Here is a 20844-nt window from a genome sequence, read left to right as displayed (position 1 = left end):
ACCTGCAGAGCTGTTTGTCACTTCCTTCTCTGTAACATATAGGAATAACTGCTCTCTGAAAGGATCAAGGTCTTCACTTATATTTATTATTATAATCTTCACAGAGGGTTGTAATTAATAGCTTGGAATCTAATTCATATACCACAGAAAATTTTTCTTTAAGGAAATGAGTCTTTGTTACAAAGCATGTAAATGTGTCATTGTTAGGGGCTGGGGATTTAGCTCAGCAGCATAAGCGCCTGCCTTACAAGCAGGCAGTCATGAGTTTGATCCCCAGTACTGATAAAAATGAAAAAGACAAAAAATGTGTCATTGTTTAGGAAGATAATCCAAAGAAATTTGAGTCTTATAACCTGCATATAAACAATTAAATCCATTCCACTAGTCCAAAAGCATTTTCTTCAAGAAATCTAGATGTTATTAGAAAATTTTAGTATGTATTATATAATAGTAATTACTGATTAAAAAATGTTTGAAATTACAGTTCAAGGACAAATGATAACCAAATATAGGATAAAGGGATGAATAGTGAGAGGCTTGAGCTAACACAGTATGTTCAAACTGGTACGGAAAGGAAAATTAAAACCAAAAAATTTTAGTTGTTAAAACATTTCTAGCACTGTTTGATAAATTATTATTTCCAAACAATGAATAGCTTACCTCTTTAAATAAAAAATAATTCAGATGAACACTGTAACATATATTCACTATAAGCCTTTGGGGTGATTAAAAAATTATTTTACTATATTATCATGATTGGGAAAAAGAATTTTTTGAATCCAGAAAGGACTGAGCTATGTCCCACACCTTTTTTTTTTTTTTTTTAATTGAGACAGAGTCCTGCTAGCTCAAACCTGGCAGTCTTTCTGCCTCAGTCCCCCTAGTAACTGGGATTACAGATATGTATCAGCCTGCCTGGTTTTTACTGTTTTTAAATACTTTTCTGTGAAGACTCAGGTATGCCCTTTTTCCCACTTAACTATATCCAGATCCCTATTCCATGAATACACATATTCCTGCGCCGTCCTAGCCCTCCTCCTGGAATATCAGCTCTATTTGTCTTTGTCCAAGGCCATCATAATGCTGTTTTTCCCAAAGAAACTTTAGATTGAATTCCCACAGGCAGACGTGATCTTTCTCTTGAGTATCAGTGGTAGGTTGTGTGTTGCTGATTGTAACTTAAGTCTAACTACTGAAAGAAACCAATCTTTATTCCTAAGACTGTGAAACTGTTAGTGTTTATATTCACCTGATTAAGGTAATATGCTCACAAATTAAAAACTGCTGTTCACACCATTAAAATAATTTTGATAATGGTAGTTGAGTTTCTACCCCATGCCTGTCACACAGCAACATGTCTGTAACATTCACAATGGGACAGGAAGAGGAAACCACTAGTATTGTACTTTGTAATGCATATTTTCACTCTTACTAGGGCTAGGAGAATGCAGCTATTCTTTCTGTTAAATGAACTTGCAATTCATTTAATTACAAAAGAGTTTAACTTTTCCAAACCTTTTATAAACTCTAGCTCAGTGATGAACCTTTATCAGTACTTAACACTGAAACAAGTGACTGTGGTCTCACTAACTGAAAACAGCCCTACGGGCACGAGGTTCCGTCCCCTGATCACAGGAAGACTGCCTGGCTGTCTGGGCACCGCGTCCTTCTGATCCATAGCACCTGTTGCAGCTGTGGGCCGCCGCACAGGAGCAGGGGTTCACTGGTTCAAATCATTTCCCCTCCTGATGGCCAGAATTGCTTTTCTGATGTGACTGTAGAAATGGTAGCTCAGATAAGAGATCATTTATAGTAATACTGTTTTACTACAAATATAATAATATATAGTAATAATGTAATGTTTACTATAAAATTAGAAAATGTATTTCCCATTATGGGAAACCAAAGACCTATTTCCAAGTAAACACTTGAATTTCATGAGACATGGGGCGGGGCGGGGTGGGGCGGGAGGTGTGCCTTGAAGTTTCTGTGTGGCAGTAGGTTATATAATTCCATTGAATTGTAGCACTGGGGATGTAACTCATGTTAAGAAAAAGCGTACTTAACATGTGCAAAGTTCTAAGTTTAATCCTCAGCACTGCCAAAAACCAAAATGAAAACCTAGGACCATTTTAGAAAACAGTTTTACATGAGAGTTTAAAAACTCTTGAGATCATGTCAGTGAAGACTGTCTGGTAAAATAGATGAAAGTGGTCATTTATTGTGTTGATAGAGTCACAAAAATAACGTGATTGTTTCACAGGATACAAGATCAGTATTAAAGGAGGAGCATGTTACAGACTTTGACGATGAAGGACCGTATATTATTCCAGAGCAGCAGGACTCTCTCCTGTGTCAAGGAATTCTTGATCTAGAAGAAACCGAAATGCCAGAGCATCTGGCTCCTGAGAGCTACCCTGAGTCCATCTGCGAGGAGGACGTTACCTTAGCCTTGAAAGAGCTCGACGAAAGATGTGAAGAAGAAGAAGCAGATTTCTCTGGCCTGTCCAGGTAAGAACAGAGTCACAGACACCATAGCCACGTGATTGTTCTCTCCCTCGCCCTCCCACAAGTGCCAGTTTACTTACTTTTCTTTACTTTTGTTTTTGTTAGCAATCCTACTCTCTGACTTCATTTTTAAAAAGGTCTTGCAATGATGGGATATTTTTCTCCTGGATGTTCACATAAAGAAGCACAAGTAGGCCATCCCCAAACCATAGGAAGCAGCATTCTGTGGTTAGAAGCACACCAAATACCTATTTTGGCACGATGCCAAATGGCTAATTTTAAAATTAATAATGGAATGAACTTCTGTGATATCAAAATAAATCCAAGAAGGCAGGTGTGGTGCATGTCTGTACCCCTCCCCCAGCACTTGGGAGGCCGAGGCAGGAGGATTTGCTGTGAGTTCAAGGCCAGCCTGAACTGCATAGCAAGACCCTGCTCAGAAAAACAAAAACATCTAAGACATATTCAAAACTCTTTTTATTGTTCCTTTATCTGTGTCAGGTTTTAAAGGTTTGATTTCCACAATAAACAGAAATGACAGTTTCTTAATACTATCTGAACCTAGGTTGTTCCTTTTAAATGTTTATGCTCCATATATTGAAAATATATTTTCAGAAAGTATGAGAACTTCCCAAGTAAGACTTTATCTCCACTTTTGGCTTAGCTGACCAGTCAACTATTACATACAGTTCTTACAGGAAATTTTGGTGGCTGTTAGGAAACTTGCATTCCAAATAGCTCTGTAATGATCAGAATTATGACAGCTTAACTTCTATTTAAATTTTAGAAATATGTATGGCTCAAAATAATGCACTAAACGTATCTAACTTACTGCATTCGATCAGTACGTTCTGTGTTCCCATTCAGCATTCTGAAGCTCCTTATTGTTATACAAATTTAACATTTAATAATGAAGTATTTCAGAGTTTTACAATAAATATTATGCCTTTGTAGTTGATGTAATGAGTTTTAACACATAAAACGTATGGGGGAGTCTCACCCTCAGTGTATCTAGCATGCTTTCCTATAAATGAGGCATGCTCAGTTGTTGACAATACATGTTAGAGACATCTTTTTCATGCTGCTGAGTTGGATATAGCAGTGGCCCATATAATCACTCAGTCGTGCGCACATGCAGGGACAACAGACGTAATATTAAGGTAAATATTCTTTGTCCGTCCAAAAGGCTGAAGCCAAACATTTTTTTTCAGCAAACACTACAGGTGGGATAGAATCAAGCAGCCCTCATAAACGAGAAGGTGGGGGGACAGTTTGTTAAAATCAGTCACCTCAGTAACAATATTAAAACTACCCTTTTTGAAGTATTGTTTGCCTCCAGAGGTCTACTTTATTTTGATATTTTTCTCCCATCTTTACTCAGGTCCCTCGATGTCACATGATTTGCTCTATAATTCCTACAAAGGCATATGGCACTATCTTGTAATGTGACCCATGCGATTTTCAGACTCTGAGTGATACACGGAATGCCTCACACTTACTCTCTTTACAAACTCAAGCCATAGACTACCCAACCCAAACACATCTTAGTGTTTTTTCCTTGTTCCTTTCATAGATGTTATCTGGTAAGATTATCAGTTTCTCAGAAAAAATGACCAAGTCTTACGTTTGAGTCAGTTTTACTGTCTGGCACACTACAAGACACACTGTGGTGTGCTCCCGAAGTAGCTAAGGTGTCAGTACGTGCTGGCTAACAGCACTAGCTTTAAACCTGTACTTGTGGGTGCTAAATTCTGGCTCGGCTACTTCCTGCCCAATAATCCAGGCACATTATTAACTTCTCTGAACTTTTTTGCAAAATCAGGATAACAACGGAACCTAATGTTCTCAGAATTATTGTGAAGATTAAATAAAATGATCTATATAAAGCACCTAACCTGATCTTTAAAACAAAAGTAGTAAGTGATGAAAGCTTTTCACTATTAATATTAATGGGAGCTGTTCAAATAAAAGTGCCCCAAACCGACCATTTAAAATGAAAGCATTCTAATCTGTATGATTCGTAACACTGACATTAGTTCTTAGCCAGGGGACAGTATAGGACTTAGATTAAAGTACTTGCATGAAATTAAGAGCTGTGTTCCAAAGATGCTAAGTATTAAGAACACTTACTCATACCTTCTTAGACAGTTTAGGTTGTTGTGGTATTTTCTAAAGAATGTGTATGTCAATAAAAAGTCAGTGTGAAAGCACTCGCATCTGTTCCTTTAAGATAGCTCTGTGTGTTAACCGTGCTCTGTGTGTTAACAGTCAAGATGAAGAAGAGCAAGATGGTTTTCCGGAAGTGCAGACATCCCCTCTACCATCGCCCTTCCTCTCTGCCATCATAGCAGCCTTTCAGCCAGTGGCGTATGATGATGAAGAGGAAGCCTGGCGTTGCCATGTCAGTCAGATGCTATCCGACACGGATGGGTCCTGCGCAGTGTTTACTTTTCATGTGTTTTCTAGACTGTTTCAGGTCAGTGGGGTTTAAGGTTTTCTTAGCTCATGTTGTAATTATCTGATAAAATCTGTACCTCAAATTTTAATATTACTATAGGTTTTAACACTTTCGTTTTCTAAATTAGTGGTATTAAATTTATGGGGTGACCTGGTAGTACTGCAGTACAATTCCTGTAGAGCTAAGTCCCCTAAAGCAACATAATAAGACTTCAACCCGGCATCTGATCAGTAACCTGCAGTATGCTGGGCAGGTATCATGGAGTTTCTTTTAAATTTTAATAATGACTGTAGTACATAATTACCTGTGTTTCGGGAAGTCAGTATGTGTACATGACACATCTTAATTCTGTTTTCATTCCTTTCCGCTCTGCTCCATCTCAGTTCTTCCCATTTTTTTCTTTTTTTTCTTTTTTTTTTTTTTTTTTTTTTTTTTTTGACTTTTTCGTTTTTATCAGTACCAGGGATCGAACTCACGACTGCCTGCTTGCATTTTTTTCTATTTTTTAACTTGTCCTTTATTTATGCTTTGGGATCCTCATTTAAGAGAATCCATGCAATAGTTAGGCTTGTGGTTTTACTTTACATTATGGTCTCAAGGTGCATCTATTTCCTGCCAAATGATTCACGTTTACTTTATGGCAGAGGAGTGCTCCCATGGGGTATAAATACATTTTCTTCACTGTCACTTCCACAATTTAGCCATCATGAGTTGTGCTGCCATAAAGGTAGGTACACATGTATTACAGTAACAGCTATCTTGAACTCTTTTGGAATACACCCAGAAAGGAAATAGTTGGGTCAAATAGAAGCTTTAGTTTTTGAGGAATCTCTATTGTGGTTTCAATAGTGATTGTCCAAGTTTACATTCTCATCAACAGTGCAGAAGGGATCCTTTTTCCCCATAGCCTCACCAGCATTTATTATTGATGATAGTAAAATAATCTTGGTGTCATTTTCTGTTTCTCTAATGGTCAGAGATGTTGAGCTTTTCCCCCTGTTTATTAGCTACATGTAAGAAGTCTCAGTTCATTTCAATTGCCCAGTTTTTGATGGGATCTTTTACTTAGGGGAAAATTTTGTGAGTTCTTTACAGTCTAAATATTAGTTATCTCTGTTAAGAAATAGCTGGCAAATGGCTTCTCATTCTGTAGGTCATCTCTTCACTCTGTTGTTTCCTTTGATGTGCAGAAGCTTTTTAATTTGATATAATCCTATTTGTTGGTTCTTGATATTTTTTATGCAATTGGGATTCTGTTCGGAAAGTCCTTCCTATGTCAAGAAGTTTAACCTATTTATCTTCCAGTAGATTGTTGTAATATTTAGGTCTTTGATCCATTTTAATTGTAGTGTAGTACATAGGGAGAAACATACATCTACAATCTTCTGCATGTGTGTGGTCAATTTTCCCAGCACCACTTACTAAAAAGGCCATCTTTCCCTCCTGCATATGCCTGGGATTGTTTCTGAATCCTGTTTTATTCCACTGACCGATGTCTGTTTGTGCTAAAGCCATATCCTTTTTATCACAACAGCTTTGTAGTACAATTTAAGCCTGGTATTGTGGTGTTTTGCTATTGGGCTCTCTTCTAGTTCCATATGGCTTTTACAGTTGTTCTCTCTAGCTCTATGAGGAATGCCACTGGTATTTTTATTAGGATTCCATTAAATCTATGTATCAATTTTGGAAATATGGTTATTTTGACAATACTGGTTCTACATAACTAGGAGTAGGCGATCTTACTCCATTTTCTGATGTCTATCTCCTGTTTCAGAGTACTATAGTTTTCGTTATAGAGCTCTCAAAGTTTATTAAAGAGCATTAAATTCATGCTTATCATTGTGAGACCTTACCTACAGTTATTAAGGTTAAAAACCTAGTAGTAATAAAAGTATCATGTACTGAATACTCACTGGGTGCTAAGCATTAATATGTTAAATGCCTCTCAGTAACTATTCTCAACATTTTGGTACTAGAGACTGAACCAGCGCCTCCACCCTGAGCTACATCCCTCCACTTTTTGACACTGAGCCTCACTATATTGCCCAGGTTGAGCTTAAATTTCTAGTCTTCCTCCCTCAGTGCTGCGGTTATAGGAGGCACCATCACACCTGGATCCGTAACTACAGTAATTTTTTTTAATTTGCCCTAATTGTAAGTTATGCTGCTTTACTTAGTGAAAAAGGGCCTTCTTAAGAAATATTAAGCTTTTCCTTAATGCCTTTTCCCCTAGACAATTCAAAGAAAATTTGGAGAAATAACTAACGAGGCAGTCAACTTTCTTGGTGAGAGTCTGCAGCGCATTGGTACCAAATTTAAAAGTTCATTGGAAGTGATGATGATGTGTTCAGAGTGCCCAACAGTCTTTGTGGATGCTGAAACGGTACGTTTTTATACAATTGGAATGGCGTCATTCAATTACTTTTTTGTAAGTAATTCTAAAGTGTCATGGTTCTTTTCAACTTGATTGTAACTATCTGACAAAATACCATTCCAGTGTATTACATGCGATGCCCTGTGATCGATTCCAACCCCTCTGTACCCGCTCAAAAGTCCTGGTTGGGAGGCTGAAGAGCCATGCTCTAGAGATGCGTTCTTTCCCCTGATTCTTGAGTCAGAATAGGTAAATGCCTAGAAATAGCCAGGGCACCCTGGTTTCCCCTGACTTGCCAGGTACACATAGATTATATAACAATATATTTAAAGAAATGGTTTTAGGGCTGCGATTTAGCTCAGCAGCATAAACACCTGCCCTGTATGGTGTGAGGTCATGAGTTTGATCCATGGTACAAAAAAAAAAAAAAAAAGTTTTAAAAGCTTCAAAAATGGTGTCTTTGGGGTGTCTAGTGCTCTGACATGCCAATCTTGCTTTTGCCACTTTTTGAAAGTATCCCTGTCCTTGCTGACACCTCCCAGTCTCTGAACTGGAAAACCAGCCCTTAGAATGGGACAGAGTACAATAACAGAGTGTCTGAAAGCCAACTAACAGATGCTGTAAGACCCGAAAGTGGCCGGGTCGTGACTGGCTTGGGAATGGTAACCAGGATTGATGTATTTGATTTGACAGCTAATGTCATGTGGCTTGCTAGAAACACTCAAGTTCAGTGTTTTGGAGTTGCAAGAACACCTGGATACATACAACGCCAAAAGAGAAGCCGCTGAACAGGTGAGTCTCCTGTGATGAAAGTGCTTTGCTTATCAACACTGGAAGAGTTGAGCTCACACAGGACAGGAGAGCCCTGGCCTGGGGGTGGAGAACAGTAGGTCCTGGGTGCTCTCCTCTTTGCCCAGGGAACCAGTTTTTGCCTTTAAGAAACCTGCCCTCCAGGAACACAGTGAAAGATCAAAGCTTTGTGAGGCGCTGATGTGTGGAGCTGCTCAAAACACTGGAAATGGGGAAATGAAGCAATATTTCTCATTGAGTGCATTACAGAATTGCGGTCTGAAAATCTTCAGCCTTTGACAAAGCCCAGTTTGTCCCTGTGACGGGTAGGTGCACATGGGCAAGAGAAAAGGAAACACATCCTGGATTGCAGATACTGCCTGCTAAGAAAAGGCTTTTCAGGTCCAGTCTGTCATGGAAAAATACCACCAGCCAGTCCCCTGAGAGTAAATCCAGTACATTTTCATCTGGCCTGTGCAGAAAACAAAACAACAACAAAAATGCTTCTTCCCTTTAGACACATTGTACTTAGGTGGGGTTTTTTTATGATGGATAAATCTTTTGTTATTAGCTGTCTGTCACATGTTAAGACCTATGAAAAATTATGTGTGAAACCTAGGCATTTCATACTGTCAAGGAAACCTGAAGGACAAATACTGTATATCAGATAGGCTGAGCATCTTTAATCCAGTCATCTAAAATTCAAAATATGAAACATGTCACAAATTAAAAATTCCACACCAGACCTGTGACAGGTCGTAGTCAAAAAGCCAGCCAGGGGTAAAGACACATGCCTGATTCCAGCATCTAGGAGGCTGAGGCAGAAGCATCATGGAGTTCAAGGTCAGCCTGGCTTGTGTAGTGAGATCCTGTTTAAAAAAAAACCAACCCAGGTGTATGAATGCGCAAGGGATGATGCTGATGCCAGACCAACACAGGCTGTCCTCATGGGTGGCCGAGTGACCCCTTTGTCTCTGGTGGTTCAGTGTACACAAAATGTATGTCCTGCAAGTTATTGTCTAAGACTGCTATGTAAAATCACCTTTAGGCTCTGTGTATAAGGCATATATAAAACAAATTTTTAGAGTTGGGTTGCATCCCAAGATACGTCATTATATATACATGACTCAAGTTTATAAAAAATGTTTTAAATTTTTTAAATTGCCGTAAGAGATACATTGTAATCCCCCTCTGAATATTCTCCCCTTTCTTCCAACACATGTATTCCACTGCACATTTTTTTTTTTTGAGACAGGGTCTTGCTGTGTAGTTCAGGCTGGTCTCAAACTCAGTGATCCTCCTGCCTCAACCTCCTGAGTGCTGAAATTAGACACATGCACCACCATGCACAGCTCGTCACTTTCTGAAACAGTTGTAGAAATCTGTTTTTGTGTCTTTACTGCCTTGATGTGCTAAATCAATTCAAAAGTTTACCTTTCATGATCATTTTGACTTTGAGGAAGAGCCACAAGTCACGTAGTGCCATATCTAGTGACTCAGGTGCATAAGGCCACATCTTAACAAGCCTTACAGTAGCATTCCCAGTGTGCTGCACACAGCTCAAGACACTCATGAAAGACTTCCAGCCCAGCCTGTGCTAGTTTCATTAAATGTTTTTTAATTATTCAAGTCTTCTAAAGCTCACAACCATGAGATGAAGTATCTGCTTTGCTTTTGGCCTCTTCTCTTGCACATGATCAACAGAACAGCAAGTTCCCCAAGAGAAAGTACACAGAGGCTGTCAGACTCAGCCCTTGAGCTCTCCTTTTCCCCAGCATCTTGGCACTCAATACCTCACTGTCCTTATAGTGTGCAAACTCAAGGCTCCTACTATGTTCAGCTGTTCTGTCCAGCAACAGGAACAGGCACATACCGCTTTAGTAAGAGACGGGGTTCACTTCCATGCTTTCAAGTCCCCAAGTCCTGGCTGATGGTATTTAGCTTCTATAGTTGTCCGTGAAGGATGGGTCTTTTTATACAAGCTGCTCTGTCATATCCAGAAATGAAACCTCTTCCTCCATTAAATTTTAACCTTCATTTGAGCCTGGAGTAAAGAAAATATCAATACAAGACAGCAGGTTAGACAGGAACATGAGGGTATTCTCCGTACAGACTCCTCAGTGTCTTTTAGACGCTGGAAAGCTATAGAGCTGTCAGGATTTGCTTTTGACAAGATTAAAAAAGAGAAATCTGAGTAGTGCCCTCCCAAAATGCTGTATACTAGGTAGACGGTATGCAAAGCTTAATTTAGTAAAAGTGTCATCCTATGATCAACTCAAACTACTCATTTTCAATTTATTCCGTATACTTGGACTGCACTAGCATAGTGTTAAGTATATAAACATTTTAACATTGTGTATGAAGATTAAAGCACAAACTATGGTAGGTGGCAAGTGGCTTTTGCTGATATGAAGAAATCTGCTGATAGGTTTTGACAAGGACTGCCCCAGGGCATAACTCACCAGAAAGGCCCAACATGCTTTTCTTCAGAGATGCTGTCAAGCAAATAGCTTAAGGGCCAGTGCAGTCTGAGTGACTGGATAACAGTGACATGAGGTCAAAGATTGTTTTAGAAAGAACAGACATCTAATTCTGATTCTTTGTGTGTACAACATTAAGGTAGAGTTGAGAATTTTAAATGCCTAATACTAAAATGTTTTCAGAATAGCTACTTAGTATAATCAGTAGTTTTCTCTAAAAGTCCTAATGATTCTAAGGCAGAAAAAAATAGGAAGTCAGCAAACTGACAGTTTCAAAATTATCAAAACCTAGGAGCTTAACTTGAAGACATTTAGCTTTTACTTCAGTTTAGAAATTTAATGACTCAGTGATCTTTTCTACTCTGCCCATGCTCTTTTCACTTGACTATAACAGCTGTACCTTAATATTAACTTTAGGAATAGCTCCTGGATACAGAAAAAACAGTTGGCTTTGCATCCAGTATTCTCAAGATAACGTGTTTGTCATTCATAACCATCCAAAAAAAGGAAGGAGTGAAAAAAGAAAAAAAAAAGATTTAAAGGGATCTTGGTTCTATTTCACTAATGAAAACTGACACCAGTCTTCTGAGACTTACACTTCGGATAAGCAAACAGACCTGGTTAATTCTTTAAATTGCCTTTATTAAATTGACCAGAGGAAAAGTAAATCTTTCATTTCCCCATCTGATATTACACAAAGGTCAGGTATAAGCTGTGAAGATTTCCAATAAAATCTGCAAAAGAATGAATCTTCTTTACAGAAATAGCGCACGACAGGCCCCTCAACTGGGAGATTGGCTGTGTTTTTATTAAACACGTGAGGATCTTGTTATACTGGTCGTAGCCTACTTTTGTTTGTTGCTGGAACATAACTAACCTTTTAAGTTTGTTGTTTTGTATAGACTGGTATCAGTTTCTACTGTGCATTATGCAATCCGTATATCAAACTTCCATTTTTTTTAGTGGTTAAACAATTGTAAAAGGACATTTGGTGGTAAAGAAGACATGTACAGGATAAACACAGATGCACAAGTAAGTCTTCTCATTTTTGTTGTACTTCTGTATCAGGTGAAACAGTGTATAAAGCTGTCCTTGATATTTCTAGAAATAGTATTTGTAAACATTTTCATTTTGGTTATCAGAACAATCACTTTAAAAGTTAGGTTTAATGAAATACTGACTTTAGTAATGAAAATTCCATTTTAATAAAAATGAACCACCAGCTAGTGACTGAAGCTTTAATAACATTCAACAGATAAGCCTGATGGCTATCTGGGGAGCCCAAGGTGAATTTCAGTTGCGCTCAGGAGAAAAATATTGTTTCTGCATTAGTATTTTGAGGATAAATTGGTCGGGAAAGGAAACCTACGAGTAATGTGATATACATCCATATGAAACTTTCTGAAGGTGACATTCTGATAAATTATAACATTTCTCTCTAGTACAGTGAAACTAGCAATATGTTTTCTTAGCGAAATGTACAAACATACATTATAGTAAGAGAGGATATTCATGGGGGAAAGTGCTTTCTTTCACCAATTAAGCAGTTTCCACAAATGACATCAGAATTCTTGTCTTTTTCAACGTCATTTACATTGTAATAGATTCCCTTTTTCATAGTGCTGGTAATTAAACCCATACTAGGATAGCACTGTATCGCTGAGCTACTTCCCCAGCCAGGTTTCTTACCTCTGTAAAAGTTATTCTACTGTTAAAATGAAAATTAGGAATTTTGAAAATACTAACATGTTAAGAAAAACCAAAGTGTAGTGTAGTAGCCCTTTCAAGTACTGCTGATATAGGACCTTCAAATAATATAAGAGAAATATCTTTATCTTCTAACCCATTAGAGGTCCAAAATGCCAAGTTCATGTTCTCTAAAATTGAAGAATGAATTCTGGAACAGCTGAGGCTAAGAACTGAAAGAATTTGAGAGAAGGATAGTTCAGTCTAAGCTAGAAGGGATCCCAAAAGTGGTTGCTCACTGACGCTGCTTCTTAAGGGTACTTGCAGAGCCGCGAGGTGAGGCAAGTTTTAAGGTGGGACAGAACTCTGATCAACTACTAAGGTTATGAGTATCACACGTGGGTGTGAGGTGGGACAAAACTATGGTGAACCAGTAAGATTACAAGTACAGTTCCTGGGGCTGGGTTTAGCTCAGCCGCATAAGTGTCTGGTTGGCAAATGGAAGGTTGTCAGTTCACTCCCTGGCACCAAAAAAAACAAGTATAGTTGCTTAGGTAATATTGATTAAAAGGTGATCAAATGGGGAAGCAGGTCACACACAAGTATACAGACCAAACAAGGACTTTTCTTAGAGGAGATGGGTCAGGGACACTTCCTGACCCCCCACCCAGGCGACTGATTGACTGATTATTGTGTGCCTAGGGGAAGTCTGTGGGTATAGCTATTCCATCTTTTGTCTTGAGGTCTGGCCTCTAAGGAAGAACCTCACCCCTGCCTCCCTCCAGGGCCTGGCCCTGTCTGACTGGCTATGTCTACTTACTGTCTATAATAGATAAACCAAATGCTTTATGTCCACTCTACTTGAGAATGAGATCTTCTCCAAGAATAAGTCAAGTGATATAGCTTGAGATGGTTCTGTAAGTGAAAACCATGCATTTAAGACATTTATTTATATCTTTCTTCTTTCATGAGCCTTTTTTTTTGTCTTTTTCGTTTTTATCGGTACCAGGGTTCGAACTCACGACTGCCTGCTTGCAAGGCAGGTGCTTATGCCGCTGAGCTAAACCTCCAGCCCCTCATGAGCCTTTTTGACTTAATTTTATCTCTGTCAGTATATTTTTTTGGCATAATTAGCAACCAAGAAGTATTTTAATAAAATTTACATGCAAATTTCAATGTACCTAACAATTTAAAATGTATGTATACTCATTCTTTTAACAAGTTTAGACTAATTTTGGTAATTAAGACCTACACAATTATATTGTGCTATTTTCTGTAATTAGGATGTTCATGAGCATTCGTGATTTGTTTTCTATTACATCTGGAAGTAGAGGCCATGATTACACGATTATGTGTAAACTCCAGTCTATTTTATTATGCTAATAGAAGTGAGAAAAGGTATTTAAAACTCTAATTTCCACATGAAGCAAACTATATAAAAAGCCTCATAAGTAAAAACTCCTGCTGATACTATTGGAGTACGTTCAGCTAATGTATACTGAATCCACGTAATTTATGGTAAGCAAAAGTTCACCTTTCTAAATTGATAGAAATACATTTACATAAACAGACCAGAGGAAACTAGAAAAGCAGGCTTGAGAGTGACTTCTAGAAGTGACCCTCCCATTATAACAACTGCTATTTTAATTAGAAGCCTCTTTTTTTGTCTTTGTCTTTTTTATTGGTACCAGGGATCAAACTCACGACCATACATTTGCAAGGCAGGCGCTTATGCTGCTGAGCTAAATCCCAGCCCCTAGAAGCCACTCTTAATGAGACCAGGTCCAAAATACTGTAGCTACTTTAATGTAGCCCATGAATTAAGAATTTTCACTGTGTTTTACATATGTTATCTCCTTTGATTGAAATTTGGTTTGAATCCTATTTCTGAAACTTAGTTACATCTGGAGTGCAGTCTAAAACACACATCTGCTTTAAATAATCTGCCTAGTGGCCAGCAGCAATTAAGGCCATCTGGGAGACACTGAAGGGTTAGGAAGCCTAGAATAAGCCAGACCAGAAATAATCTCATGGATAGGTAAGTATTCACTAAGATTGTAACAGTGGTAATCCATTTGCTTGTTTTCTATTTTACTAATGGTAATTTTATTATAATTGAGTTTTGAGTTTTTGTTGTTTGGAAAGGTCAGAAAAATTTAGCCAAATTTCCCAGGGTCACATTAGTTCTGTTTTTATCTTCTGTAGCTTTTGCACAGAAATAAACTAATAGTCTAAAATGTATTTTAGTTATTTGGCAAGAAGTTGAAAAATTAAAAACACCCTGCATTGTTGCAATAAATGTCTATAAAGTTGTATTGGAAGTATCATAACATTTTCTTGGGGTGTCTAATGTTTTTCTTTTTGCCAGGGACAGCTGTGACCCAACTTAAAATGATTTCTTACACTAATTCTTGGTCTTTTTCTTTCTATTTTTTTTGTGACCGATCACCTTGCTTAGCAAATGGAAATTCTAGCAGTAAGTGACCCGTCTTGATTTATAGACTACTTATCCTTACCAGACAGACTGGTTTTCATCTGCCATTTGTCCCACTGTGACCTAGCGATGTTTTGTCATGAACTACTTTCAGAGTAGTGTGTGCTTCAGTTTTGTGTAACACTAATCCATGAAACGTTGATTCTATAAGAGATTTTATAATTAATATGTATGTACAACTAGCACTTGCCTTTTTCTACATCTCTGACTAACATCTAAATTTTTTAATTTTAAAAATCAAAATATACAAGTCTCATTTCAGTGAGATTAATGAGTGACTTTCTTCAGAAGATAGGCTTTTCCAAGAGTTTACCCAGATTGTTTGCTTTACAAAGCACTTGTTGATAAATGCAGAAAAGCTATTTTCAATGTGGGCAAAATTATGCATTTTAATAATCTCTTTCCATCGTGAATTTAAAGATTTAAATTAGAGTCCTTTTTAAAGCACCCTATATATCGCTTCATATATTCTCTTTATCCGGTGTTAAAGTTGCTCTGTACTAAAAATGAGTTATGTAACCAACAGAGATCCCATTTGTTTTCTGGCCAGTTGTCCAAGCATCTTGCATCTGCCTTCCATCAGCCTTACACCACATTAACTTGCTTACTCAGAAAAATAAATGCCAAGACAGTTTTAACATAATTACTCATAATTTTCTACTGAAAATATGCTGTCTAGTAAAATATGGAAAACACCACCTAAATTTAATATAATATTATTTATTTCTAGGAACTGGAGCTCTGCCGACGGTTATACAAATTGCATTTTCAATTGCTACTTCTGTTCCAGGCCTATTGTAAACTTATCAACCAAGTAAATACAATAAAAAATGAAGCAGAGGTAAATATTCAGTTGTCCTAGGCATTAATAACCGGTTTCAAAAAACTTAAAGAGTTTATATTCTTTGTTAGAATAGCAAAGTCAAAAGTCACTTAAAGTTTGAGTCACCTTTTTCAAATGAAGTTCCTTTTTGAATGACATACTATGTCAGGAGGTATTAAGTATATAAGACAGCAATATCCACTGGTTTTTAGAGGATCAAGACCTTAAAGGTTTTAATAGCAAATATAGTCACTTGTAATCAAAAGTTATATCCATAGACATTAAAACTATATGATGAAACCCCTAACACCTTGACTGTATAATCTGTAATTGAGATGGAAAAGTACAGTATTTAACTTTTTCAAGGTTTATTATAGTAAAAGATGTGTTGCCTTTAATCCCTCTCAAAAGACTCCCGTCCCTTGGACCTCTCTCTCCCCATCATTCTGTCCGCAAGGGGTTCTGGAAACCCTCTTTCATGCATGTCTTCAGCTGTGCTGTCAGAGTACCTGGATCTCCTCAGGTCCTTTGTGGTCACGCTGACTTTGGCACAGCCAGGAGCTGCCAGGCCTAGTGAAGAGCGTTCCCTGCCTTTCCACTGCCTGGCCCTTGGCCGCCGCGCTGTTGCTTTGATTACACCTCAGTAAGACTTGAGAGAGAACTACCAGAACTGCCTCAGAGAATGGCCAAAGAATGGTGGCATAAGGGTGTTCAAAGTGAGGGGCAGACCTTGAAGGGGACTAATGGCAATCTGTCTTGTACTATAATTTTTAAAATTTAAATATTTACTGCATCCTTGATCACCCCTTGTATATGAATATACATGAGAATAAACGTGTTTTTAAAAAACACTTAGGATGTTAAAAGTCATTCATATGTACAGGTTCATAGGTAAGTTAGTCTTTTTTTCCCTTACTAAAAATCATTGGGAAAACTAAATTTTTAAAAGTAAATCTGTGAAAAGAAAACATATGTACATGTATGTTTATATAAAATAGTGACTAAATAGCCTTTTAAAATACAAAGAATTTCCTGTCAAAAATATTTTAAATAGATGTACTTTTACTACTCAAAATATAAGTTATAAAATTTAAACTAATATGTAAACATTCATTACGAATTGTTTTATCAGGAATATTTACAGACTGTTGTTTGGTGACTGAAATTATTCTTACTGAATGGAGAACTTGAAATATCAACTGTCTTAAATGTAACACTTGAAAGTAAACTTTAAAATGAGAAAACACTCCTACAATCAGGTCTATCCTCAAAGCCAATTAAATGCATGTCACTGAACCTACAAACAGACCTTTAAAAGTGTCTTTGTTTTAGGTAATCAACATGTCAGAGGAACTTGCCCAACTGGAAAGTATCCTCAAAGAAGCTGAGGCTGCTTCAGAAAATGAAGAAATTGATATTTCTAAAGCTGCACAAACCACCATAGAAACTGCCATTCATTCTCTTATAGAAACTTTGAAAAATAAGGAATTTTTATCAGCTGTAGCACAAGTCAAAGCTTTCAGGTAAAAATGAGGGGATTTAAAGTTGTCTTTATATAACCACAATGGAAGTTTACTGGGTGTAGGTTTTGGTTTTCTATTTGATGAGTCAATATCCCGTCTTTGTGAAGGGACAACATGACTTTTCAGCATTTATCACTGAAGTGATACTGATACTGTTTTTTCACCGTCAGGTGGTACTGGAGTAATGTATTGGCTCAAATATTAAAATAGATCATCACTGGGGCTGGAGATTTAGTTCAGAGGCATAAGCGCCTGCCTGGCAAGCAGGCAGTCGTGAGTTCGATCCCCGGTACCGATAAAAAGGAAAAAGACAAAAAAAAAAAAAAAAAATAGATCATCACCTATTCACCAAGAAAATTTATGGTGATAAGTAGTACCTTAAAATATAGTTCATCTTCATGCTTACATCTCCGAGTTTGTATTTCCAGGTCTCTCTGGCCCAATGACATCTTTGGCAGCTGTGAAGATGACCCCGTGCAGACGCTGTTACATATCTACTTCCATCATCAGACACTGGGCCAGACGGGCAGCTTCGCGGTCATTGGCTCCAACCTGGACATGTCAGAAGCCAATTACAAACTGATGGAGCTCAACCTTGAGATAAGAGAGTCTCTCCGCATGGTGCAGTCCTGCCAGCTTCCGGCACAGCCCAAACCTGTTGGAAACATGGTGAGCCCTGGCTTCTGAGAAACCTCAGGCATTGTGGGGAGAAACTGACCTGAAGAGGATTAAGACTATTAACCAAGCACCTTTGATGAACCCTTGCGATTCACTGATGACTCTTCTGGCAGCATCTGCAACTATAGTGTAACTAGAGTCAAACTCTATCCAAAACAGATCTCAAGGAAAAAAATCTAATTGTTTTAACAGCTGCCAATACCTCCTACTATAACTGAAGAAGGAATTTTTTAATTAACCTACGTGAAAAGAAAAGGGCTAAAAGTGATGCATACAAATACGTTGCTTCCTAGAGAAAGAAGAATTCCAAGAACGTTTGCAATAATGGCCTCAAATACTGAGACTTGGGGGGCAGGTGAAATGAGGCTGAAGTCAAGGCTGGGTCGTTTTAGCCGAAGGCCTGCAAAAGCTGCTTGGATTTCTAGGAGTCAGCAAGCTAATCAAACGTGGATGTTTAGTCATCCCCATGAACATCCATTCAGATAGACACAGAAAGACTTATTTGTAAAAACCATTGATTTTTCTTTTTTCTTCAAACTTATGGGCTAAGGGTCTGGGGTGTTTTTGTTTTGGGGTCTGTGTAAGGAATTGTGTGTGTGTGTGAGTTGGGATGTGTGGGTATGTGACAGTCCTATTTTCAAGATGTGGGTGCCTGATGATAACGTCTCAGAGCATGCCTAAAAGAGCACTGCAAGATTATTTTTGAAAAAATTTTATTTTATTAGATCTAACTCTTCATAGTGTGTAAATGTTAGAACATTTTAATAATATTTTAAAGCTGGGCTTTCCCAGTATTTCAAAAAGAAATAATATATCTGTTAACGTTATTGGAATGCTGCTCAGTTCTCTGATCAGTGCTTATGTTACAACTGTTGATAACTAACCAAAGTAGATTGCCTGCAGAGACTTTAAAATGTAAAATAAAGGTGTATGCTGCCCGTCAGCTATTCCCATTAGAAAAGTTAACTTATTTTACTCCATAATTATTATAGAAACTGTATAGACTAAAACCAGTATTTTCTTGTACATCTGTGCCATGCACTGCTATACAGGAATAGGTCTACAAAGCTAAAGGAAAAAATGTGGTCATGTTGGTAGAATACAGTATCTGGGCTGCAGGCTCTGAGGTCTGCAGAATTTGAGAGGAGATGCAAACGGCATTTCTGTATGTTGATTCAGGACTTACATGTTCCATGCTACAGGAACCTGGGGCTCTGGGGGAAACGAAAGAAGCCTGAAGACTGCCTACCACAACACGCAATATACATATTCACTGTCTGGTCTGTCGCATAGCACAGACTGCATTCTCTGTCCTTTTTTTAAAAAAATAGCATTTTGTAAAAGAATGTAGTCCCACAACTCCTCTGATTTGAAAGGAACACCTTGTATTTTTTATATGCATCTCTTATCCACTGTGACTTTTCAACTGGGCTCTGCGATTCCAGAGTTTGGAATGTAGAAATGAAATACTTAGCTTTGCCTTTTCTTAGGGGTGTGGACCTGCCAGAAATGTAATTATGCTCAAGTGCATTAATTGAAGGCACTGTGCACACCACCATTGGACTGCTGACCATAGTTATGTTTCCTGTAAAACTCCGTAACTGGTCACGGCACCTTCATAATCACTGTATTTTTGACCCTTATAAAAAATTATTTTAATGGTGTTCTGGTACTGTAAATGGTGTCCTTTAAATTATTTAATAACTTGGGTGTGGGGCCAGCAGAGAGGGATGGTGTCCAGAGACACAGCACACTTTATATCCTATCTTACTCTCCCCTATTTTTCTTATCCTTACATCCTTTTTGTTAAAAATAAAAGGCATTGTAGCTGTTGGTCTGTGTGGTTTTTTCTTTAAGGATAAATGACCTTTTAGAAACTCCTCCAGTGTCATCTGAATAATTTTCAAGTATAGTTTTCCTTGAAAAAAATTGATTACCCAAACCAAAAGTTTTGGGGCTGGGGATATAGCTCCTGCCTGGAAAGCACAAGGTCCTGATTTTGATGCCCTGTACCACACGTGCCTCCCCACCAAAAAAGCAAAAGTTTTGGACAGTCAAATTTTGTTTTGTATTTGTTTGTAATGAATCTAGTAATAATGTAATAAAAATGAGTTACCTTAAAAAGCAAGAGGCAAGCATAACTAGGATTGTTTTTGTAGCTAACTTTCCTCACATCTAGCCTTTGCTCTTCCCTCCTCTGAATCTTGTTTGTATTTGACAGAAAATAAAGTGCTTAATTTATTCCCTTATTTCTTTCCATTTAAAGCCTAATTTTGCTACACAGAGCCCTTTTACTTTTGTCCACATTATTTTAAAATAGTGACTATAATAGCCAAAAGGAAAAAAATCTGTCCATTTGTATGCTGCTTCACAAAAGCCAAAAAACTTCTACACCACTGAGTATTTCCTATGTTTAGTGATGTAAATAGAGGATGTGGTTATTCTCCACCGCTTACCTTAAGTTGAGGAAACCACTACGTGTTCTCATGGCAAAGGTTCAGCAAAGGCAGGCCCCCTCGATGAGGTCTATGGGTGATGACTCCATGTCCCACACCAGCATAGTCTAAATGGAATAAAATATAAGAACCACAAGACTATCTTCTTTAATGGTACAGAGAAACCCAGGGCACATAGACTACATCCCCACCACTTTCTGTTCTGACACAGGATCCTGCCAGGTTCCCCATGCTGGCTCCAGTGTGCCACCCTCCTGCCTCAGCCTTCCAAATAGCTGAAGACACGAGCCACTGCGCTTGGCCTACACAATGTATGTTACAGCATTTTCCCCTTAATTTTCAAAAGTAAAGGGCTAGGGGTTTAGCTCAGCAGCACAAGTTCCTGCCTGGCAAGTGCAAGATTATGAGTTTGATCACCAGTATCCAAAAAGTAACATTATCCCTTTGGGACACAGTGATAGTAGGGGTTGAAACCAGGGCCTTTGCACTGAGTTCCAGGCTTTTAATTTTTTTTAAATGAAACCAAAATGTTGCTTTTGCCTTTTTCTGTAACACAGGTAAGGTGTTTAGAACAG

The 20844-nt window shown here is 38.0% G+C and overlaps 1 protein-coding gene and 1 long non-coding RNA gene across 11 annotated transcripts in view; one reads left to right on the top strand and one right to left on the bottom strand.

The window, feature by feature from the left end:
- Fryl (FRY like transcription coactivator) overlaps positions 1 to 19646 on the top strand; it is a 245919-nt gene extending 226273 nt beyond the window's left edge. For 8 of the 10 annotated variants that reach the window (XM_063240342.1, XM_063240343.1, XM_063240344.1 and 5 more), the window contains 9 exons: positions 2264 to 2511; positions 4777 to 4984; positions 7200 to 7349; positions 8034 to 8132; positions 11573 to 11641; positions 14754 to 14771; positions 15520 to 15630; positions 16945 to 17135; positions 17564 to 19646. In XM_063240342.1, the coding sequence (XP_063096412.1) occupies positions 2264 to 2511; positions 4777 to 4984; positions 7200 to 7349; positions 8034 to 8132; positions 11573 to 11641; positions 14754 to 14771; positions 15520 to 15630; positions 16945 to 17135; positions 17564 to 17822 (1353 nt within the window). In that variant the 3' untranslated portion in view covers positions 17823 to 19646. The remainder of the gene's footprint in view (positions 1 to 2263; positions 2512 to 4776; positions 4985 to 7199; positions 7350 to 8033; positions 8133 to 11572; positions 11642 to 14753; positions 14772 to 15519; positions 15631 to 16944; positions 17136 to 17563) is intronic. The other 2 variants (XM_063240340.1, XM_063240337.1) reach the window with 1 other exon arrangement.
- Positions 2968 to 17684, bottom strand: LOC106028052 (uncharacterized). Its single transcript, XR_001201663.3, has 2 exons — positions 17513 to 17684; positions 2968 to 10173 (listed from the first exon to the last, which is right to left on the bottom strand). It is a non-coding gene; the product is annotated as an uncharacterized LOC106028052 (long non-coding RNA).
- Positions 19647 to 20844: the final 1198 nt, after the last annotated feature.

Source organism: Cavia porcellus, unplaced genomic scaffold (genome assembly GCF_034190915.1).
Source record: "Cavia porcellus strain 051 isolate PalLab524CR breed Dunkin Hartley unplaced genomic scaffold, mCavPor4.1 scaffold_30, whole genome shotgun sequence".
NCBI lineage: Eukaryota > Metazoa > Chordata > Mammalia > Rodentia > Caviidae > Cavia > Cavia porcellus.
The sequence above is the reverse complement of the archived record's forward strand: the minus strand, read 5'-3'. Positions and strand labels throughout refer to the sequence as shown.